At 39.3% G+C, this 25,485-nt stretch overlaps 1 protein-coding gene across 4 annotated transcripts in view; it reads right to left on the reverse strand.

The window, feature by feature from the left end:
• Positions 1 to 25,485, reverse strand: part of POLA1 (DNA polymerase alpha 1, catalytic subunit) — a 297,480-nt gene that overhangs the window by 141,534 nt on the left and 130,461 nt on the right. For all 4 annotated transcript variants that reach the window (XM_058659192.1, XM_058659191.1, XM_058659190.1 and 1 more), the window contains 3 exons: positions 21,231 to 21,405; positions 7,988 to 8,166; positions 6,214 to 6,345 (listed from right to left, as the gene is read on the reverse strand). In XM_058659192.1, coding sequence (XP_058515175.1) covers positions 6,214 to 6,345; positions 7,988 to 8,166; positions 21,231 to 21,405 — 486 coding nt within the window. The remainder of the gene's footprint in view (positions 1 to 6,213; positions 6,346 to 7,987; positions 8,167 to 21,230; positions 21,406 to 25,485) is intronic.

Below are 25,485 nucleotides of genomic sequence, written 5' to 3' on the forward strand. Positions count from 1 at the left end.
CAATAATAAATGCACTTCGAATTAGATTCTATCCCAACCAGCACCAAACTCCTTGTTCCTTAGTTTTTTTTTCTATGAGAACACATGGCACAACACCAAAATGTTATACAAGAAGCAAGATTAGCCTTCTTGACCTAAGAAAAAGCAGTCACCAATGCAAACATACCAACTCTCTACAACAAGGACTGATAGGCCTATTCATCTCTGTTTAGCTTCCCCATCAAATGCTGTGAAACAAAATGAAGCACTAATTCTCAACATGTTCTTTCTGTCTTAATGTGCTTTAGAATGAGTTCTATGGATTCCTAAAGAAACGGCCCTTCTTCCAGAACCCCTGGGCAGCACGGACTGGGCTGACAGGGACGCTGAGTGGGTGGGATGGCATGGACACCTACTGCTTCTTTGCATGCCCTGTGTGACACTTACCATTATGTGCTAAGAGTCTTTACAAAAATGCAACCCAATTTATTCATTATAAATGTTTTAAATATGAATATACAGACAAGGAAATAAACAGTCATTCCAACAGTGCTTGGAGTTTGAACTATTTTGAACTAATATACCTGTGCTACTACTGCATACTGCAACCTATAACCTAAAAACTATCAGTCCACATCACCACAGGTAAGAAATGAGAAATTTTGAGGGTTATTGAACACTGAATATTTGTAGCAGAACAGTGGAGTAACTGAACGCCATCACATGGCTCTGAGACTCACACATCTACCTGCATGATACAGCTCTGTTGAAAAGTGAAAGGCAATGGAAATACATAGTCAAGAGTGGGGGGAGTGGGAAGCTATTTAATCTCTAGTTAACAGATTTATTTATTTTGATATTTGCATTTCTAGAGGAATTACTCTTTGAACACTGTTGAGCACCATGGATGGTGCCTGCTTGTGAGGCTCAAGAGTGTATATTTTTGCAGAGCAAGTATTTTAACCAATATTTCACTCTGCCCTCACTGCATGATTAATAAAAAGCAATTCCAATTCAACCTTTAACTTAACAGTATGCTACCATGGTTATTAATTTTGTCTTTGAGAATTGCATATCCATTACAAAATTAACACTCACAGGCACCATGCCAAGGCTCAACACCATTGGTCAGTGTTCCCTTTCTGCCTAGTGTTCCGACAGGGAATAAGTAAAAAAAAAAAATCTTCACTTCATGATGTAACATACACTGACTGTTCATTTCTTTCAAGTCTTCATAAATGTGACTTAAAAGAAAATTTTAAATATAGTTTGTGATATAATTTACTTACGAAGCAACACAAGAGAAAAATAATAATCTCGGGAATAAGAGAGTATTAAAGCTGGGCATCTACTTTCTTTGCCATTTTCTTTAGGTCGAGATAGATGCTTCTATCAAGAAAATGAAACCACACTTTGGCAGGATGCTATTTTGCATCACGATGGTATTTCTGTTGTTTTGCATGATACTTGCCTTGAAGATGATAAAACAAGGCTATTACTGGGTTGGGGACAAGCTTGTATATTGATATCCACAGTCTTCAGTGATGTAAAACCCAGAAGACAGAACAACAAAGAGCTTTATTTGTCAATGTTTTCATGACTAAAAAATATCATGGAATTTGTGTTAATCTGAAGTGTCTTGTATACCACTAATGAATGTTCTGCCAGCATGACAGCAATATATAAGAATTTAAAAAAAAAAAACTGCACAATATAACTGATTTGCTGGCTCCTTCACACCTTACTAAAAGCAAAGAGCTATGGCAGAGGTCCCAGGTAAGACAGAGACAAAAGCACGGTCTGTCCCAAAACACTTCATTCCAAAAAAAACCCTGCGATTATAAAATATAGTCTAGGACTTCAACCACCAATCACTAGCCCTATCAACTAATCTAGGGTTATCACTGACTAGCTGCTCATGTGTTTTTCTTTTAGATTGGGGTGGGGGGCTGTGAGAAGAGCCCTGAACATCAGTCCTGAAGATTGAGAAGACCCTTGCCATTTTGCACTTGGCACCATTTTCCTTGCACCACTTTTCCCCAACCACCTGCTGTAGCCTCATGTGTGCCACACCTGACAGCCCTAGCCTCTATTACCTGTCTACCACCACATCTACCAATCCCTCCCAGCCCCGTGATACTCGCCCCTGGCCATAAAGACAGCCCTGCATGCCTGTTGTTCCATCTGCTTGCTTGCTCACAAACTCTATCTTTCCTTGGAGCTCCCTCCTGTCACCTTGGTAGGAGACTTCTCTCCGCCTCCACTCCTGGCCCCACGGCCATCTTCTCTGCTGGATGAAAACCTCCTGTGTGACTTGGTGCATCTGGCATTTTGGGTTCATGGTGGCAAACTGTACAGAGCTATCACTGAAAAGTGCTAACAGGGTCCAGTGTTAGCTAGGACCAGCAGTACCTCAATGTTTAAAAATCAGTGTCCCTTGTATAAATGGCTAGAAACACTAGAAGGCTGTGGAGGAACACACTTTGAACACTCTAAAACCTGTATCAACCATTGAAGAGAAGGCGAGAACATGTTTGAGTTGACTATGAACATTGGGTCTTCCAGAAGCCACACCTTCAGCAAGGAAGGGCTCTTTAAGTACTAAAATGAGAGTTTAATGCACATTTTAACTAACAGTACTTGAGACAGAAGTAAAGGACCCACTACTCCCCTGCCAGGTACTAAGAGGGGTCAGATTTCTCATTTATCAGCAAGTCAGGGTAGGCCGGCATCCCAATCTGACTCCACTCTCTGGCTGCTTCTCAGAGGGCCAGCTGAAGGGAACACTTCAAAAACGAAACAGCTAAACAAACTTGCCAGCAGCACTTGACAGAGCTACACCTATTCTTCCCATTTCCAAAGCAGTGGAGAATTAATTACCAGTTCTATGGATCTATTGTAAGTATAATAGACTAAAGAGCTATCACAGACACATTTATTGTAAAAGCACAATCCCAAGAGTGTCTAGTGGAGGGCCAAAACGATTAACACAAATGCTTTGTCAGATCAAAGATAAAACCTGCACCGCCCAATTGAGGAATGAATTAGAACAGTGGGTTATCTTTCAAATTAACCAGGGCAGTTAGTGAGGAAAATTTCATGAAAGTGTAATTCTTAGCCTTTGTGAATCCACACAGCAGGCATTCTGCCAGCTGACAAGATGATGAAATTTTCATGCTTAAAAAAGCCCTCTTCTTTTCCCCATTTAGATGAGCTAGTGCTTCTCTCTCTTTTTGTGTGTGTGTCTATTTGCTCTACTGGAGCAGAATTTAAGAGGAAGGGGAACACATATCAATTTCTCAGTGTAAAACCAAGACTTTTAAAAACATCTCTAAAAACTTAAAGTCTTTAAGCTGTTTTTTAAAATGATTTTCAAAAAATACCAGTTCAGTTTTAACTATGTGCAGAGGAACCAGTAAGAACCAGGTCATGAAATCAACTCTGAATTTAAAGCTTTCGGATGAACTCAAAAGGGGACAATGTTAAAACATTACAACGTAATGCACATCACTGTGAGAAATATAAATTCAAAAATATCTGTTAATTCACATTAATAAGTCAAGATTATTTAGACAACACAGAAAATAACAGGATACATTTTTTCCCAAAGCAAACTGTTTAACAAGATGCTGTGAAATGGCAGGTTAAGTCATGTCCTGGGACATTCCCCATTCCATGTGGATGAAGGCCCATCTCAGTTTCTGATCCAACTTTCTGCTACTGTGCCAGTGAGGCAGCAGATGGTGGCTCAGTACTTAGGTTCAAGCCACCCACATGGGGGACCCACATGCAGTGCCCGGCTCCTGGGTCCAGCCTCTTCCATCCGTGGTGCTGCAAGCATTTGGGGATTAAGCAGCATACAGAAAAATGATACCCTCTTTCTCTCTTACCACTCTTACTCTGCCTTTCAAATAAAGACAAAGTAATCTTTTTTAAAAGGTGATTAAAAAATTATACTTTGTCAGTTCAAACCTTTGTACCTCTACTCTTGAGAACTGCTTTTATTTGGGATCTACAACAATGCTCCTTGCTGGTTATTTCATACTCTGCTTACTTTCCTAAAATTTCTTCCACATGCTTTCCCTTCTTAGTGCAGGTTTTATGCTTGTATTCTCTTTCAATGAGTCTAGTTTTAAAGTAAAAAAAAAAAAATGCCAACACTCCTACACTTAGTCGACCAACAATTTTTATGTACAATAGGCAAATAAAAGTGCCTACTTTTTAAGTTGCAACTTGGAGCAAACCATTTTGGCACTGATCTTCAGAGAATAGTCATCCAATCCTACTGTAAACATCTGGCTTCCAGTACATGTTTAAATCACTCTCCAGTTGGATTACCATCACTGTATCACACCGAAAGAACTGTAATCAGCATCCCTGCCATGCACTGTATGCTTCCCTAAGGGTGGGACCAGGAGGAAACAGACGATCTACCAATGAATGGAAACTCAGAGGTACAGGAGTTTCTTTTATAAAAGCTTGGACTTAGAAATTATTTGAAACATTTACTCAACATGGGGTGAAGAAAAGAAATAATAACAAATTTCATTCTCTTTCATCCAACCATATATGATTGAGATCACAAAGCAGAGATATGTTTTCCTGATTTTGAGGCCAGTCACACATCAGTCTTCAAGTGTGACATTTAGCTACTTTGCTTATAAATCCTCTAGGAAGGTTAATCAATTGGGCAGTAGTGAAATGGCTGATGCACACAACAAATGCTCAAGAAACCTTATGCTACATATCTAGATCCCAACGAGTAGGTTATTTAGCATGAAAAATTACTTAAACCACACAAACAATTAGGATAGAAATCCATCTTTCAGTTAGGACATATTTCTAATGAACAGAAAACCATTTTTCCTGCCTATTCTCAACTTAGTCAAAACATATTGTTCTTTCTTATAAAAGGAAAGAGATGACTCTCCTCTAGCACTAACATTGCCATGGTGATTTTGATAGACTAAACAGAGAGAAAAGTCAGAATTCTTCCCAAGAATACTACTCGACCTGATGTGTCCTGTTTACGAGGAGCTGACGGGTTTTGATTAGACTCTTCATGCTAACCAAGGGCCTACATTTCATGTGCTGAATGTCTCATCTACTGAGGAATGTGACCCCACAGATAACCTTTATTCCAATCCAACTGTTCATTAAGTGCAGCGCAGGATTATTTACCAAAATATTTCCGTTTTTTTTCCCCCAAAATGCAGTCATAATCACAATTTTAAAGTCTTCAAATATTTTCATTATTCTCAAAAACACGAATTATTCTATGGCAACGTCACAAGACTAGAACTCTAGGTTTTCACTGTTTCAATGAATTTCCACTAACTTTTTTTTTTTTTTTTTTGGTTTTTTTTTTTTTTTTTTAATTATTTATTATTTAACTTCAGTAATTACATTGTATTATGTGACACAGTTACATAGATACTTGGGTTCTCCCCACCCCTCCCCAAACCCTCCCACCATGGTGGATTCCTCCACCTTATTGCATAACCACAGCTCAAGTTCAGTTGAGATTTCCCCATTGCAAGCGTAAAGGGGAAAACAGTGTTATATGTCAGCAAGCAGAAAATATCAAATAATATTGGAAAAAAGTCACAGATTTTGCTTAATAAAATTTAAGCTTTTTTTGGGGGGGGGAGTTAGAAAAAAAATCAGTGAACTTGCAAGCCATAGGATATTTGCTTAGAAGACAAAACGACTAAGAAAAATCAAATGGAAAGCGTGAATTTTTTAAAGCAGATTTTACTGTCTTAAGAGAAACAAATTCACTCATGAAATCTGCTTTAAAAAAGCAAAAATTTGGAATAAAACCTTTCAGATGAAGATGGCTCACTCATTTTTTTGGCATTCACTATATGTTTATAAAAATTAGGCATTCCTTTAAAAATGACAAATTTGTACTAGAAGTTAAAACGTTTATTTTGATTTCCCCAGAAGCCTTGGTATAGAAATGATCCTAACAGCCACATACACATAAAGTACAAGATAGCAGGTGGTTTATTAAGTCACCATCCTTGACTTTCTGTTTCTACTTGGCAAATTAATGAAATATGGATGCTTTTCCCTACTCTCTCTGAAAATCTGAGTGACAACTTAGTTAAACTGAAGTAACAACAAACAAAAAACTTCCTGATTATACTTTAAAATTAAATTTTCATAAAAGTGTAAAGAAAACAAGTACTGAAGAAGTTATGCATGTAAAATTTCATCATGAATACTTACATCATAGTACTTTTTAATGCAACGTCTAATGTCCATGACCAACTTGTTGTTCAGTTGTACCACAAAGTTCAGAGGTGAAGCCTTACACTCGATGTTACTGCAACGATACAAACTGGGTTCCACATCGGTTCCCTACAGAAGTGGACAGACAAGTACAGCAAAGGTTATTCCAAGGCTATTAAAGGTTTTTGTGCTTAAAAAATTGACACACTGTCTTTATGTGTAATCTTATTCATTCCATTGGTGAGTTTTGAACCCTATTTTTTTTCAACTACTTGCCTCCCAAAGATTCCTTTAATGACACATACCTACTGTTCTCTTGTCACTGTCATAATGGAACACAAAGAGGGATGAGAAAACCCTGAAATATATTCTGTACATGTCAAGATCTATGGATAAAAAAAAATCCTTCTAAAAAACCAGGATGTCACCTTACTGGAAATATATATTCTTCTTATACACACTAATCAAAATTTTAAATTCATACTTATTCATTCCAACCTTGAGCCCACATGACATTAGCTTGCTTTAATCTTGTCAACTTAATTTTAAGGATAAAGCTTAAAAGTCAAAAGTACTGCAACACAAAAGCATTATCACTTATTATAAGATTAGAAACGTCTTCAATTGCTGAAATTTTTCCAAAAAACTGAAATGTATTTAGAAGAACCAAGTGGAAGAGGCAGGAAAAGAAATTTGAAAGAATTACTATTAGTGGTTAAGGGAAATGTTTTGTAGTGTTTGGCTTTAAACAAAGACAAAGCAAATATGATATATAGAAAAACTGTTGGGATTTCTGCAGGATTTGTTTTCCTTCTTGATACTTAAACATCTTGGTTTCCTGTTCCAATCTGGTACATAAGCCTACCCACCATTCGAAGCAACTCCAGGTGGAAGAGATTTTAGAGCTTGACATCGGCTCTTCCACAGTTAGCCCATCTGCAAGTTGTCAAGCCTCCACGCAATTAACTATCTTATTTACAGCTGTAATGAAGCAAAACTCAAGGATTTAGCAAGTATTGCTGATCTGTGTCTGCCTCTTCCTTGCACTTGCTTCCAAAGACTGCTTTGTTTTGATTCAAAAAAATGCAAAACATCTGCTGTTTGTCCAAATTAACTTAAAATAATTACTTTTAATTTAGATAAAGGATGTCTTTTCTTTCAATTTCAAGGTTTTTCCACAGTTCTGTTGCCTACTCATTTGCCAATGGCTAGTACATGCATAACACTGCAGGAGGAGCAAGCAAATTGGCCAAGCTTCAAGTTCTGATAAGAGGTCAATGAGACATTTTTTGGCAGTACTTCTTGAGAAGAATGTCTCCCTGTGACTTGTGAAGACAGCAGGAAAGATAGCACCTTTGTTAAAAACGAGGTAAGGGGGATGCGTAAAGATAAACAAAAAGTTTGGAAACAACACTTAGTTCCCATTAACTGGATTTAAGATAGAGGAAAATATTGCTCTAAGTTTTAATAAATCGAGGTTGGAAGTAGGGAAATGTAGGTTACTAATTAAGGAATTATAATAAAAACTATTTTTTTTTTTCAGAATTCTTAAGAGATTCCATTAGAGATTCAGGGTCAAGAACCCTAGGAAGACAAAGATACTGTTGAAGCTCGTTCAACAAGCAGTTTTTAAGCAGAAATGAAGATGTAAAGGCAGAATTCCTATGATGCTAAAATCCTATGAACAGTGAAAACATTGGGGAGGGACAAGGAGGCCTTCACACCAGCTTGTCTACAAAATAAGAGTAAGAAACCAAAACAAACAACTAACCGAACCATCAAAGACATTATCATATATATTCTCAGTTCCACAAACAGGGCATGCACATTTGAATTTTTCACAGTCCTTGTATTTCTCTTCATCAGTGAGCTGTGCTGGTCCACCAAGTACAGCATCATTCTCTTCATCTTTATGATAATGAGAAACTCTAAATTGAGTGGGATCGAGTCCTATTAATGTAAAAGAAAAACACAAATTCAGAAAAATAATATCCAGGAAAACTCCAAAGAAAGCTGTCAAAAAGAATGATTTTAGATTCATACACAGACCATTTTAACTCAAAATCACATAGACAAATGACTTCTGTTTTTATAAGAGATTACAAACAAAACAAGATCTGTAATAACGTGATGCAGAATATGCCAGTGGGCATTCACATTTAGGATCAAGTACAACTATCGAATATTCTAATTTATTTTCTTCTTGCTACATTGGAAAATGTACGTGTACTATTAAGAACTACTCTTAAAATCCAAATGTCACCATTAAAACTGAAATGAGAATAAAAACCCCATTAAAGAAGACAGGCTCACTGCCATTATAGGTCCTTGAAGTGCAGATACAACTACTAATCCAGATTTCAATGCAGTGGTCGATTTCATTTTGGCTCAGTAGTTAACAGCATGCAGGTTGCAACCTAATTTAGTGGTTAAAATGCAGCAGTAGCATGTAAAATGTAATATGGCTTTTCTTTTATGGAGGTTGAAGGAAGGATTTATTGGAAAGCGAGAAATTAAAAATATCCACAAAAGCAAAAATGGACCCAAAGAGTGTACAGGCCAAATTGTGAAACCAAATACACCTTCCATAGTTCAATGGAAAAAACACTAGAAATCAATCAATACATAGTTTATGCTCTCCTGTTTCCTCCAGTGATTTAAAGAGAAGAAATTATTTGAGGCCAATGAAATTCAATTTGCCTTGCGCATGGCCTACTTGTCAAAATTTACTTTTGCATTTATACTTACAGATAATCATTCCACACCATGTCTCTTAAAATATTTTCCTGAAAGCATCTCTTAGCAATTCCTAAAACCATGGACTGCTGAAAACCAAGCCAGCCACCATATTTATTTTAGTTAAAAAATAAAAAACAGAGTCTGATTTAAAAAATTTCTAAATTTTCTCTTAGGTCTATCGATGGCTGCTTACAAGATAATCTTAAAGATATATTGAGAATTCAGTGATAAAATCCTTTTGGGGCAGTTGTCAAAATACCTGTGGCAGACTCATATACTAGAAATGTGTTGAATAAAGAATTGGATGACTGAGACATGCAGTCTTGGTTTTTCAATTGACAAAATGGAGTTAGCGTCAATGACCACATGGTTTTGCTTAATTGAAATAATACATTACAAAGCCAAGTTCAGTGGTGCTTATCACACAGTAAGTACTCAATACATGTCATTTAAAAGAAAAAGACTAGTGAATGAGCATCATTTAATCCATACTACACTGATTCCATATAAAAATATATGCTCACACTACATATGCAGGTACTAGTTGATCTTTACAGGAAACGAACTGATAGGATATAATACAAAGAGTACACATTAAGAACAATCTGAAAAGCCATTCTTTGTTAGTGACACAAATTACTGCAACATGTCAGCTGGTGCCAAGACTAATGCATTTTTATTTTATAAGTAACCTATCCCCTAAGTCAGAGAGTAAATTAGTGACACACTTGGGAATATACAACGGCACTTTAAAAAGTCTGTGAAAAAATAAAGTAAAAGGCAAGTTTATTTTGGTTCCAAAAGTTTGAAATAGATGAAGTTTTCTCCTAGCCTCAATCTTCCCACGAGGTTTTTGAAGACTCCACACTTCCAGAAAAGCAGGGCAGAGAAAGTGAGAGAGACCAGAGCTGAGGGCGAGGCCCCTTTGGCAGTGAACATGAACTGTTGTGAAGTCCTTACACGCTGGTTGTGAACTCAATTGTATTCCCAGAAGATCTTGCTTTTGAGATTATGAGAAAGCAGTGTCACCTTTTCTCTGACTCTGTAATTATTAATCAACTTCCCAGGGGAATACGAATCAAAAATAAGGAAGAAGAGAAATAAAAAGCAACAGTTTTCTTCAAGGCAAGCTTTCTTCCTGGTCTCTAGATCAGGGAATGTAACAGCTGTGCTCTGCACACACACGAAGTTGGTAGTGTTGTGAAGAGAGGCCAAGAGGTGCTGTTTTCTACCCCTCCCCGAGGCACGGCTCTGTCAGCACACACACAAAGCAAGGCCACCGTGAGCACAGGCCCACTTACCACTTGTGAGCAGTAGCCAGGGGCTGGCCCAACCCTGTGACAAAGCATCAGCCCTCAAGAAATGGCTACCATAAATGCCTAGTTCACAAATGACTGACCTTCCCACAGTGAGTAACATAGCCAACTGGCGAGCCACCCACTTCAGATTTATTTCAGACCTGAATTTTTTCAGGGGAGGGGCTTCAATCTCAATACTCTTGTGATTATAGCTGAATGCTAAGAGTTAAAAATATTATGTGAAGGGGGAAGACACTAGTTTATTTAAAAATATCACATATACAATGAATAGCCTTTGTGTAAGTCACTGGACTACAGGAAGAATACAAGAGGGTTTTTCGTAGGATGACAATTATAATTTTATCAAGCAATTCAAAGAGACCTAAATTACACCATTGTAAGAAAACATGTGATACTGTGTTGAGAAAAAATTATTACAGCTGGAATAATTTTTTAAAAGGTAAAAATCAAGGTTTGAACAAGCACCAAACTTATTAAAGTTTCCAAATCCTCACAGAATTGGTAATAGAAGCCTATTTAAAAGTTTCAGCAGACTTAAAAGTTTTACTGTTCATACCGTAACTCATTAAGGCTGGAGTGAAACACGAGAAAATGTATCTAGTGCTGCCACCTAGAGGCAGAGATTTTGAATTTTAAATTGTGCAAAATACAGCTGGTACTTGAAACTCCATTTGTAATTGTCACTCCAAAATTAAACACTGCTGTCACAAATGACCTTAAAGGCATAATCTTTATCATCACACTTGCCTTACATGCACATACATTGTATAAAAAATACTAAGCTGCTCACCATACACTGGTAACTTAAAGGTAACCATATTAACCTGTAAGCTAAATTCCAAATTCCTCACCTCTTTTAATGACAGCTTTCTCTAAACTGCCTTAAAGAAGCAAACTGTGTGCCCCATCCGAGAAAAGTAACTTACACTTCTACTACACTAGTTCTTGCAGGCGACTTGAATCATTTGCTCAGGCACAGAATAAAGGAAGGAGCAACCTGCTTGAACTTTGAGAAACCAGTTATCTGGGACGAGCAGCTGTGCTTTCCCTAACACTAAGCAGGGACGATGGATGCTTTATTTAACCCAATCCTGTGACTCTGGGTGCCCAAGTCACTTGTGCTGCGACAGAAGACACAATGGAATGAAATTAAAATACTATAATTTATAATTAGAAAATTTCTGAGATCCTATTTTATTTTGGCAACAGGATCAAAGGTCTCATGTTTCAATAAGTATTTATAGAAAGTAACATCAGAGGGCCTGGGACTGGGGTGGATGAATTCAGCAGCACTGTTTTCACTTAAGTTCAGACCACAGTCCTATTACACATTCCTAATGTGACATTCAGCACAAAATTATTTTTGGCCCATTGCACTATTTTAAATATACTGGTTTTTAGATTGTGCCGTTCTCCACAATGCCAAGATTATTCAACTTGTTTAATCACAAAAGCTATTTGAGAGGCTGATGCATTTGGTCAGAAAATCTTCTGTCGCCAAGACAAGGGTCCCTATCAACAAAGGGCAAATAGCTAAGTAAAGCCAACTGTACACACTCATCGAAGTGGGCAACAGAGAAGTCCAGAAAAAAGAAACGCTCCACGGTTGGTAGTATTCCAAAGAAGCTGCTTGCATTGTGCATCATTTAAGCTGCTAGTGAAGCCGAATCCACGGAATCCTACTACATATATTATTGTAAAATACTTCTTTTATGAAGTGACTCATTCATCTTTTTCACGGTTCTAAGCTTTAATCTACCAAGCACTTCTTAGAGGACAATACACAAGCAGAAAATGTAGCATGGGGCCTGATCAGCTAGCTTGGTGGTTAAATCCTCGACTTGCATCCACCAAGATCCCATAAGGGTGCCAGCTCATATCCCACGTGCTCCACTTCCCTTCCAGCTCCCTGCCTGCGGCCCGGCAAAGTAGTAGAGGATGGCCCAAAGCCTTGGGAACCTGCACCCATGTGAGAGACCAGAAAGAAGGTCCCGGCTCCTGGCTTTGGATTGGCTCAGTTTAAGCTGTTTCAGCCACTTGGGGAGTGAACCAGCAGATGGAAGATCTTTATGTCTCCTCTGTAAATCTGCTTTTCCGATAAAAATAAATAACTCTTTAATACAGGTACACGGAGTGGTATATTGACAAAATGAAACATCAAAGGTTTTGGTGTTTCTAAGAGGAATGAAGTCTAACCACACAGATGATCCTCACAATTAAGTGAAAGTAGATAGGACGCAAAAAATGAAGGCACAACTTTTAAGTGATTTAAAAAAAAATAAGAAAATCTCATTGGTGACATGAGAAGCCATGAGGATAAACTCAGAGGACTACACAGAAGGCAGACTGGGAAAATGCAGGCTGGAAGAACCTCTGCGTCAGGAAAACTCACCTTGGAATTTCCATATCAATGAACTTTATAAAATATTTCTGGGTTAACTCAGCACTGATTATCTGGGTATGTGATTATGAACATTTATGAAGTTGTTTTGTTAGGTTTTGCATATTTTTCCTGTGTGCACGCAAGAAAAGGCACCCATTGAGTACTCAATACTTCCGGTAGTTGTTTGTTTCCAAAACAGATTGAATCTCAACTGAACATCATAGACCTCCTTAGGGAAGTACATACCACCAAGCAAGAAGTATGAGGAACATAGAAAATGAAATAAGTCAACCCTAAGTATGGTCCAGTCTTCAATCTAACCAGAAATACAAAGGAAATACTGAGGACAGAAAAATGCGCTAAAGGCTACCACTAGGATCTGATCAGCAAACTTCACAAAGAGGAAAATTTGCTAGGACAACAGAATTGTAAAAGGACTCTCAATGAAACTGTTAAATATACCTTGAAAATCTGCTACTGAATTTTCTATCAAACCTGCCTTTCACAACAATAAACCTCTCCCTAATATTGGTGGAAAGTATCTCCATATTGTAAAAGAAATAATTGCCTAACCCTGGGATGAAACAAACACTGAAGAGTTATATTGTCCTGCAGGTGATAGCTCCAAAAAATTCTTTAACAGAAAAAAAAAAAAATGCTTGTGGGGTAGCACCCTGATGACCTCACTGTAGTTTTTAATACCCTTGATGATATCCCTGAGGAATAATTTCAACTTACTTAATTAGACCTGTAGGACTAGGAAGGGGGAAAAAAAACCCTCGGGAACATCCTCTTTCTGAGTTTCAAAAATGAGAAAACAACGTCCATTTATGGTGAAAGAATATATGAAAACAAATGCAGCTGGCACTGTGCAGCATGTTGAAACCCCACCTGGCTCAATTCCTCGTCGCTGAACTTTGGATGCAGTGTCTTGCTAATGCACCTGCGAAAGCAGAAAATGGTCCAAGTGCTTGGATCCCTGCCAGCTAAGTGAGAGATGGGGACGGAGTTCCTGGCTCCTGGTTTCAGCTTGGCAAAGTCCCAGTTGTTGTAAACATCTGGGAGAGTGAACCAGTAGACAGAAGGCATCTATCGCCTTCTCTTCTAACTCTAGTCTTTCAAATCAATACATCTTTTTTTATTATTAAAAAAAGAAAATAATAGATCAAACACCGTTTCTCAAAACAAAGCCTCTTTTAATACAGGATGTAGGCAGATGCGGGGGGGAGGGGAACAGGAACGTCCCTAACAACCCGCCCTTTTAGAAGTGAATTACTATTTATTTAACAAATCCTTTTCCTCAGATTTTATTTTATTTTTATAAGTCTTACCTTGATTTGTTCTTGAGATGCTATTTTGGTTTTACATTATTTGAAAGACACAAAGAGAAAAAGCAACCTCCCACACTTAGGCTCACTCTCTGAAGTCTCCCACAAAGGTAGCAGGGACAGGACCACCTGAGTCATCACTGCCAGGAGACACAGCGTCAGGAAGCTGGAGTCAGGGGCAAGCCAGGAGCACTGTGCCAGATGCCTGCCCGTCTTATTTTAACAACCAAATTAGTGCCTTGGAATAAATGGAGGAACATATGGTCCACCACTTTAATTTTTTCCTGGCTTACACACACACATATATATATACACACACACATATACATACACATATGTATATGTATACATATACACATATATATGAATACATATATATATATGTAATACACTTTACGTATCTGTATACTATGCTGCAGTTAGACTTTTCATTTATTATGTCTTCTGCAGGCTTCAAAATCTTGATGACTGTCTTTTTGGCGCACTTAATTTTAAAAACCCCATCTTTTTTTTTTTTTAAAGATTTATTTTATTTTTATTACAAAGTCAGATACACTGAGAGGAGGAGAGACAGAGAGAAGTGGAGCCGCCGGGACTAGAACCAGCGGCCATATGGGATCAAGGCGAGGACCCCAGCCACCAGGCCACGCTGCCGAGCCCTAAAAACCCCATCTTTAAAAAAAAAAAAACTGATCTCATTTAAATAATTTGAAAAATTCTCATTTTTCATTAGAAACTCCAAGTGTTGCTACAAGGCCAGAAATATGAATTGTTAGTCTGACAAAACTATTCTAAATCTGCTGTGGTTCAGTTCAATGTTCTCAGATATCTCCTGGCTTCCATGAGGTGAGCAGTGCCATGGATGGCCTGAACTATCCTGGGCTAGCGACACAGAAACAAACTCTGGAGCACGCACCTTGCAGGGACTCGGGTGTAAAGCCCTGCACCAGATGCCCACAAACTCCCTGAAGTGCTGCCTGCGCCGGCTCACATAGCACCGGCTCCCTCTGTAGAGGCCCCGGCCCTGGCCCAGGTTCCAGCTCTGCCTCCTGTGGTTCCTTACAGACTGCAAGAAGTAGACAGTAGTGGAAACAGGCCTCTCCACACCCATTTCTATTACTCAACTGTAGAAATCCTTTCGGGTGTCCTCAACTGCAAATGGTCCCTGCTTCCCTGAATGTTGATACTGCCTCGTTGCATCGCTTTAGAAAGAGGCACTGCATTGTCCTCTAGACTTCTCCACAACAGTGACATCAACTACGCAACTGGACTAAAACTGAACGACACACCCAGAGCAGAGCCCCCTTAGCAAGCAATGCACTGCGGAAACCTCACTTACCACCACACTGGGCATCTGATGCTAGTTTTTCAATTTTGCTATTAATTATGTTTTAAAATGTAATATTGAATATTTGGAAAGAGGGTTATTTATGTACATTTTCTAAGAACCTAAATGAATGAATTACCCAAGGCATCTACTGCTGTCATCATTGTACTGACAACTGATTGTTTATTCTCTCTGCTTCACTTTTTTTTGAAGATTCATTTATTTTTATTGAAAAGGCAGAGTTACAAAGAGAGAAGAAAAGACAGACACCCATGGGCATAGGAATCTAAGGATTAGAACAGCTGGGACTTGAATTGGCACACACATGTAGCACAACAAGTGGAGGTTTCGCTTGCTACACCACTGCACTGGCCCCTCCACTATCTTTCTGTAGGTGTAGTCATCCATGTCTTTCCAGAGAACCTCAAACGTCAGTTGGCTCACTGTTACAATTGGTTCTTGCATAGAAAAACCACCCTCTGTAACTTGAGCTGGTATAAGTAAATGTTTAAAGATTGATTTTATTATTTACTTATTAATTTGAAAGGCAGAGTGACAGAGATTCTTCCATCCGCTATATCCGTCCCCCAAACAGCTGCAAAGGCCAGGGCTGGGAAAGGCTAGTCAGGAGCCTGAACTCTAACCGCATCTAGCACAAGGCCACACCAGCAGGAGGCTGGATGGGAAATGAAGAGGCGGCAGCAGCAAGGGACACAAAGGTGCTCCCATATGGGATGCAGGCATCACAGGTGGTGGCTTAACCTGCTGTTACACAAGACTGGTCCGCAGGCAATCTTAAAGAAAGGAAACTTTCAGTTTGTAATTTAATCCAAGATGACAATGGATTAAGTATGCTGTCTAGCTTGACCTCTTAGTTTCAGAGGTTAAATTCCCACATTCTTCAAACACCACATTTCTTAGTACCAATGAAAACACTGTTCAGATTGCCAAATGCCTGAAATTTTATTACTAGTGAAATATAATGCATAACTATGGATACAAATCATTGCTCCCTGAAAGATATTATATATACAATTCTAAATGACATTTTATATATACATACACACATATATATAATTCTAAGTATTATTATGCATGAAATAGAAATTTATTAAATGAAATTGAGGATTGAATGTCAGGCTATTCTCATCACTTGCCCAGTTTGGTAGGTTAGAAGACTATTTGGATGTTTGAGCACACTGTGAATATTCTATCCACAGTCTATAGAGAGCTTTCATCAGAACAAGAAAGAGAAAAATCTATAGTCTAGGGAACAAAAGCTAAGAGTTCCAAGTTTCACTGGCCATGTTTCCCATTGCGCTATTGTATAAGAAGAGAAATATTGTATTTTTTCCTATTCACAGATGGAAAAAGAGTAAAATTTGGCTTTATTTAAGCCCAATAGCAATAATCTTGCATGGGTTTTAAAAAAAATGATACACATTTCACTATGGGATAATGAGGATCATTAGTTATTAGAGAGAAGAAATTATTCTCTTTGAATTCAACAGACTTATTCATTCACTTATTTAATAGACTATCCTATCTCCTTTTCGACAAAATGGCCTTCCCAACTGGCAATCCAGGTCGTCCAACATGCCACCAGACAGACTTCACGAGGTATCCTGACAGGGAGAAACAGACTTTCCAAAATGAAGCCACAGCATAAAGCCAACACTTGATGCTTGCCTTTCTTTTCAAGGAAAGCAGGATAAAAGCAATAGAAAAAGAAAAAGGTAGTTGAAAAATACAGCTGCTCTCCACAAGAGTCTTAAAAATAAAAAATCATGAACTTAATAATTTTCCTAAATGAAATTATGCCATTATTCCCGATCTCTTTGTGCTAAAAGGACAAAGTATCAAACTTCACTGAAATTTCCACACTGTAATACATTTCATTAATCAAAGATAAAAACTACATTAAAAGCAAGAGAATTCTTTTCCATCTGTGATTAGGCAGTTGGAGGGCTTGTATTTTATGTATACATTTGTACACTTCAACTTATTGAACACTGTCAGTTCACTAACTGCAGTTTTTTTTTAACATAAAGAAAACAGATTTGGAAACTTAAAAACAAATTACAGTAATTTTATGCCTACAGCTTGCACCTCTTAGAAACCACGTACCCCTAACACTCCCCTTACTCTGCCACCACTTCCCCGTCTCCTCCCTCCCACTCTCTAAAACCACAGGTTCCTGAGAAGTGATAACCAGGGCGCGAAGCCCCTAGTGAACAGCCGCCCGAATTTCTCCCTTGGAGTGCAGGAATAAAGGGTGCAGATAAAAATGCAGCTCTTGTATAGGGCAGGGGGCAAATGCCTGCAGAGATCTGCCTGGCGAGCTTCAATGCTTCCCACAGACTATGATGGGCACTTCCAGGCCTGCTTTTCATTAATGCTGAGCCTCCTATAAGAAAACAGGGACAGACAAAAGACTGAAAGATTTCTAACTGATGTAGGTTGATACGGCAGGGGGCAGGGGGGGAGAACAGGATGAGCAGGGGAGGAGGAGGACTACCCAATGATGACAACTTCACAGACCCTCAGTATAAAAACTACTCGGTGGCAGAAGATACAAACGAAACGGTGCAGCTATGTAAGGGTGCAGCAGGAGCTTCCCAAAGGCCAAACGCATATGTCCATCTAGGCTGAAAAGACACCAGAAAGCGGCTGCCCAGCACTGCATCCACATTGAACCGGCCGCGCCTAGAAAGCCTGTAGGCGTAGGGTGGGGAAGATGTGGACACAGTAGACCCATGTGTGAGACTGAAGGGCTCCCTCTGTACACTTGTGATTGCAGAGCAATTGGACACAGCCTGAAACTCCCAAGGGCAGGAACCACTCCTCTAGTACTGAACTCACAAGGCAAGTCTATGACTATAAGGTAGCCAGAATTATGATCAAGCATCTCTAAGCAGATGAAACGCTCCCCATTGTTTATCGGCCAAAATCCTTCTATCACCCTTGGTACCAACAACATCAATCCAGTCCTTCTTGATATGACCTAGCCTTAAAGTACATGAATGGGCAGCAGGTCTGTGCATGGAGGCAGGTTCCCATTTTACCCTTTATTGTCCCGCTTCCTGACTAAAATGCAAGGCTCTACATGACTCTCTTCAAGGTCTCTCAAGACATGGAGCTTGTATCATCTGTCCTTCATCAGTGCTGACCACGAAAAAAACAAAACCAAGAGAAGACAGGACAGTGGCTTATCTTTACATCAGACTCGTGGTTTTATCTTTACATCAGATTCTTGGTTATACAGAAGGAAAGACAGAGTTTTCATGGCTGAGTAGTATTCCATGGAGTAGATGTACCACAGTTTCTTTATCTACCGCTCTTTAGACGGGCATCTGGGTTGTTTCCATATCTTTGCTATTATAGATTGTGCTGCTATAAATATACGATTACAGATGCCTTTCTCATATGCAGACTTCATTTCTTTTAGATATATTCCCAGAAGTGGGATAGCTGGGTCATATGGCAGGTCAATTTTCAGTTCTCTTAACACTCTCCATGATGATTTCCATAGTGGTTGTACTAACCTACACTCCTACCAACAATGAAGGAGGGTACCTTTCTCCCCACATCCACACCAGCAGTTGTTATTAGTAGAGACCATTATGCTCAGTGAAACAAGTCAATCCCAAAAGGACAAATATATGCTCTCTGATATAAGATAGCAACCTTCCAAGCAAAATCAGATCAATAGCCCTTTCAATACTGTTTTTGCTACATCTCAGACAGTTTGATATTTTTCTTTTTATTCACTCCAAAAAAGTTTTTGTTTTTCTTATTTTTTCTTATTAATTTCCTCACTGACTCATAGATTACACAATAGTAGCGTTTGCTTTAGGAAGGTCTGATTTTCTTTTTCATTTCTTCAGCAACACACTAGTCATTCAACAGCATGTTAATTAACTTCATGTTGTAAATTTTTGATTTTTCTCTGTTGATTTTGTTTTACGGCTTTTCATTTAAAGGGATGTTAAGCAACTGTGTAGTAGAGACTATCACATACAGATGTGAGGATACAATGCAGTGTGCATCTCTACTTCCAATCAAAGATGGACTCCCAATGAAACTGTTACATATATTCTGACAATAGGATGTTGGACTCTGCCATTGTCCGCACTCACAATGTCAGGATGCACTTAAATAGCAGAATGATGGACTTAGGACTGATTGTGAAGGTCTATACTATTATAACGACATGGGGGAAATCAGTGGGGGGGAGGGAAATATTGGGATAATAAAATTAATTAATTTTTTAAGAACTGAAAGTTAAATCAGAGTTGGGTTAATATCCAATCACAGCCACCTACTAGTTACATGATAAGACCAAGCCAGTTAGTGACTTCTCAAATGGGCTTCCTTCCTCATTAAATGCAGTTAATGCAACATATCCTCATGAGGCTGCTGCAAAGAGTGAATAAGAAAACATGCAAAGTAACAAAGTATTCAATAGAGTAACACATCAATGTACAAGAAAGGCTGTGGGGAATGAAACTTCAAGATACTGTTTCCTCCAACGAGCTGAGGATTTATAAATACAACTTGGAGAATACATTATTATGATTATTTTGATAGCAGAATTTTATCTAACTATATTTTGCTTAGGCAAATGTCAAAAATAGGTTCCCACTTTGAGAACAGGCACTGATGAAATAGTGGGGTTGGGGTAGCAGGGAGATCAAAAACACACAACAGGGGAAGAATGGAAAATATATGACATGATAGGCATCAATAGAAAATCCAATCTCATTCCACAAATGCATGCAATATCTGCATACCCCACGGGCTGTAGGAGTACAGATATATGTTTGCTGAAACCTAACTGGAGGATGGGAACTGGCTACCACTCACTGGCCCCGTCCCTGACCCTAGGTCCTCTGTTGAGCATGCCAATTGTCCACTACTACAACTCTACTCCATGACTTGTGGACCTGAGAGCTGTGGATGCAGAGCAAGAAACCAAATTCAGGCTCCTAAGATGCTGTAGGCAGAGCTTTTTATTCAAAGGAGAGAAGACTCCATGAAATGGAATAAAATAAGCAATGCCATATTTAGGGGACATGTAGAGACGACAGTATGAAAAGAGGCTAGAAAGTGAAACAGTCTGTAACTGACAAAGAGTCAATGAGATGCTAATAGCACTGAGCCTTGACTCAAACAGAGTGAGTCATCTCCTAAGAACTTTATTACACAGTACTCTCATCTTTGCTTACGACAGAAAACAGCAAGTGTTCTTAGAAGCAATGCAACCATTTATATGCTAGCTGCCTAGAAATGAAATCATGGCTGATTATGAAACATATTTCTAAGCAAAAGATGACAATAATAGGGAGGACACAGCAAAAAGTCAAGGCAACACTGAAGACTCAGGACTGCCCGGTATGTCATAAGGATGAGAAATTAGGAGAAAGCCAAGTCTTGAGGGGAAAACAGCAAGTCCACTGTTGGAAGAACTTAAAATAGGATATTCACAGGACATCAAATAATTAACAATTTTTATGTTAAAAGTCTTGTTTTCTTACAAGAAAACACCTTAAAGACCAACAAAGGAACCAAAAAGCAGCATATCAGACTCCTTAAAAATGGAGGTTCAATAACTAAAGCAGTAAATACATAATCTCAATCTTCTCTTAATCCTTTTTCTTTCCTTCCTTCTTTGTCCTTAGCAGCTGAGAGGCAACTATGGAGCAAGCACATGGTTAAGAGGTACTTAATAACACTGTACAGGAGGCACTCGGTCTATGAAAGGAGACAGTGGCCACACAACCCAAAAATGGATATCTAACTGCAACAAAGGTGCCAGGCATATATCTGCGCCCATCAAAAGGGATGCTGATGGTCGAAGCAGGTCAGTGCATGTTGCTGTGACCCTGTAAGGGTCCATGTGAGCATGAGAAACTTACCTAACCAGGTGGCAATCAGAACAGCGTCAATTCCATCTATGGGCTCACAGATCCGGGCCACAACAGGGTGCACCTGCTGGGCCAGGTAGTACTGTGTGTCGATGCTTAAATTGTTCAGTTTCTGCAGTTGCTCAGGAGCATAGGCCCTCTGACTAGCAGTGAGGTTGGAGCCATCCTAAAAGATGACAAAATTACACATAAATCAATCACACACGCTTGGCCATACAAAGCAAAGACAACACAAACTATATGTGTTCAATTTCAAGTACAATGAGGGCTTTTGAACCTACTGGTGAATATTTTATATGCTTGAATATCTATAAACAGGAAGATGTAGAAGAACCTCACAATCCCAACCTCAGCCATTGCTGAGAACATAAATACCACATGGTGTACTATGTTCTACTTTTTGTCAAGACAGGAGGAGGTATGTACCATTGACTGGTTGATTCCCCAAATGTGAGCAGCATTCACTGTGTCTGGGCTCCCTCTATTTAACCATGCGCAAAACATACAATGTGTCTTCAACTTGTTGTCTCCTGTTCTGGACGAATTTTACATCTGTTTAACAAATTCGAGGATTTTTGTTTTTGTTTTTACTTACTATCACCACCAATAGAGAAAAACAAACTTAGGCTAACTTGAGGTAGTATTTTCCATCTTCCTTTATAAAAGTTTGTTCACTTTCATTTATTTAAAAAGCAAGGAAGGAGAACTATCTTCCATTTGCTACTTCACTCCCAAATGACTACCACAGTCAAGACTGGGCCCGACTCAAACCAGATGCCCGGAATGCAATCCAGTCTCTCATGTGTGTGTAAGGGAACTCAAGGTCTTGAATCATTACCTCTGTCTTCCCAGGCTGCATATTAGTAGGAAGCTGGTCTTTGGAAGCATGCAGCAGCTAGGAGATTAACCATGTACTTCAATATGGATGTCCTAAGTAGCAGCCTTAGTGTGCCATATTATTTTCCTCCTTTTAAGATTAATTACTTAATAATAGGGAGCCAGTCCCCAAATACTGGTTCACTCTCCCATTGCCCAAAACAGCCAGGGCTGAATCAGACCAAATCAAGTAACAGAAAACTCAATCCAGGTCTCCCACTTCGATAGCAGGGACCCGAGAAGTTGAGTCATCATCTGTTGCACGGAATGCACTATCAAAGAAGCTGTAATCAGAAGCAGGGATGGAACTTGAACACAGGCATTCCCATTTGGGATGGAGGCTAAATCAGCAGTATTTTGCCTGCTACATCAAATGGCCCAAAACCCAGAAAAGACTTTTAAAGAAATGAAAGCATTGAAACATATGGATAATGCTTTTATTCTGTTCTTTTGCTCAAGTGAGAATTTTAATCACAGCATCATTTCAAATACGCTGGGGTTAATATTTTCAATGAGAGCTCTAAGATTTAATCGAGAGGCAGAAGAGCAAAGGCAAATGGAATAAACCCAAGCAATATTGACTTACAAGTACCATATGAGAGGTAAGAACCAAAATAACGCAGTACACTGGTAGAGTAGCAATGCTCTAGAAACTAAACACTTCTCAACGTGGTCACTGGAATAAAAGGCCTGGCGTTTTGCATTATTTACCTGACTTTACTTAAAGGGAAAGAAGGTGGGCTGGAGAGCTACTTTCCAAAGGGTTCTTTTCTATCCCATAAAAGTAAAAGGTGTGGGAGTGAGAGGCCAGCCACAGCAGTTAAAATGCCCACACCTCATGCTGGAGCGCCTGGATGCACTCCCAGTCCCAGCTTTGAACTTCGGCTTCCTGCTAATGCACATGCTGTGGGCAGCAGAGATGGCTCAAGTAGCTGGGTTCCTGCCCATCAAATGAGAAGCCTGGATTACATTCCTGGTTCCCAGTTCTGGCCTTAGTCAGACCCTGGCTGTTGTGGGCATCTGGGGAGTGAAATAGCAGATTCGAGTTCTTTGTCTTTCGACCTCACAAATAAACTTAAGAAATTAAAAACAGGGGTTGCCACTGTGGCACAATGGATTCAGCTACAACTGGCACTGCTGGCAGCCCACAGAGAGGTGCCAACTCGGGCCTGGGCCGCTCTGCTTCTGATGTAGCTCCCTACTAAGGAGCCTGGGGCACTAGTGGATGATGGCCCAGGGACTTGGGCCCCTGCCAAAGGGATGGGAGAGCAGCACGCAGTTCAGGGTTCCTGGCTTCAGCCCAGCCCTTGCTGTTGTGGTCATTTAGGGAGTGAACTAAAGAGTGGAAGATGTCGCTGCTACTCTCCTTTCACATAAGTCCTTACAAAGGAGGAAAAAACAAAACAAAACACAAAGAAAATTTGTGAAATTCTATAGAACTGACCCAAATCCAGGCCTTTGAATCAAAGTCAACATGCTACGGAACCAACATCCAACAACTCACTTTACATTTCCTCTCCTCTCAAACAACAGAATTTAATATTCAGACTACTAAATTATAACTATTCACACTGCTCAGCTGCTCTGCAGAACTGATTATAATGTGAATCCGATTCTTTCATCTCTGCTCCAGTCAGTCCCTTGTCGGCTCAGCACCCAGCCCAAAGCAGAAGGGATCTTCCACACTCCTCTGCCGGAGATAGCGCAAAGGGCTTCACTCTCTGGCTAGGTTCCTTACCGAAACAAACCAGGTCTGCATTTCAAATAGGGTTTACCTGTTCAAAAGCGTTAATGACATACCCAGAAACAAAGCAAAACCACAGATTAAAATTCTTGTTTACTGTTATTTGGTAGGGGTTCACAACACATAAAGAAGTTGGCAGAATTAATCAAGTTTAATTGTTGTCCTTCTACAAGCTTGAATTGTCAGATGACAGTAAGGTAAAAAGCAATAAAAACAGTGTGAAAAAAATTACTGGGCAGCGTCTTCATGCACACAGCTGTATTCAGATTACCTCCTAAAAACCATGAAATCTAATTGATTTAAACAACCGTCACTTTTGGAAAATACATTTTATCCTTAATATTATAGCAATATTGAGCTTAATAATTTTGAATAGTGAACTAAAGTCAAAAGCACAAAGGCAAAAAAAAAAAAAAAACTTTTTAAAGCACCTGAGCTACCTTTCAATATATTGTTAAAAGGGCCAGTAATGCACATTTTAAAAAAACAACTGAAAATTTGACCATATTTTCAGTTTAAAATGCTTCTATTTAAAAAAACCTTTTTATTTTAATTGGAAAGGCAGATATGCAGAGAAGGAAAGGCAGAGAAAGATATTCTGCCCTCTGTTTCATTCCCCAAGTGACCAAAAGGGTCACAGCTGAGCTGATCCAGCGTCAGGAGCCAAGAACTTCTTCCAAGTCTCACATACAGGTACAAGGTCCCAAGGCTTTGGGCCGTCCTCTAATGCTTTCCCAGGCTACAAGCAGGGAGCTAAGTGGGAGTGTAACAGCCAGGACACGAATTGGCACCCATATGGGATTCCAGCAGATGCAAGGCTATTGTGTTAGGCCCAAGAATCTTTATTTTAAAAACCCAAACAGAAAACTACTCTTTGGGTTGGTGTCATGGTTCGGTTGCCTAATCATCCACTTTCAAACGTCAACATCCCATATGGGTGCCAGTTCGTGCTTCCGCTGCTCCACTTCCCATCAAGCTCCCTGAGGAAAGCAGTGGAGGATGGCCCAAAGACTTGGGAGTCTGCAGCCATGTGGGAGAGCTGGAAAGAAGCTCCTGGTTCCTAGCTTTGGATCAGCTCAGCTCTGTCCGTTGTGGCCATTTGGGGAATGAACAGCACATGAAAGATTTGTCTGTCTGTCCTCTCTGTTAATATGACTTTCTAACTATATACGTAACAATATATACATATATTTAAAAAAAAACTTTTGAAACACTGACTAAAACATATTTGTTAAGGTATTTGAAAAAGCTAAATTCAAACATGGCTAAATTAAAAAAAAATACTGGTTATATAACAAGTTTCACTATTCTGTATTGGAAGAACACATAAGACTCAAAGACTGCAATTCTTAAATCTGAGCAAGACTGCGGTATATGTAAGAACAGGTGGAAGAGCAATGCTGGCCTTCTGAAAAGTGCCCATGCAGACAGCAATGAATCTCAGAGTATGTACTTCAGACAATCAAGGGCAATCAATGCACTTGAAATTACAGGGGTCTGCCGCCTTGTGGTACAGCATGTTAAGCTGCTATCTGTGATTCTAGCAACCCATAACCGTACTGGGTCATGTCCTCACTGCTCCAGTTTGATCCAGCTCCATGTTAATGGCTTGGAAAAAACATCAAA

Source organism: Ochotona princeps, chromosome X (genome assembly GCF_030435755.1).
Source record: "Ochotona princeps isolate mOchPri1 chromosome X, mOchPri1.hap1, whole genome shotgun sequence".
In the NCBI taxonomy this organism is placed as follows: Eukaryota; Metazoa; Chordata; class Mammalia; order Lagomorpha; family Ochotonidae; genus Ochotona; species Ochotona princeps.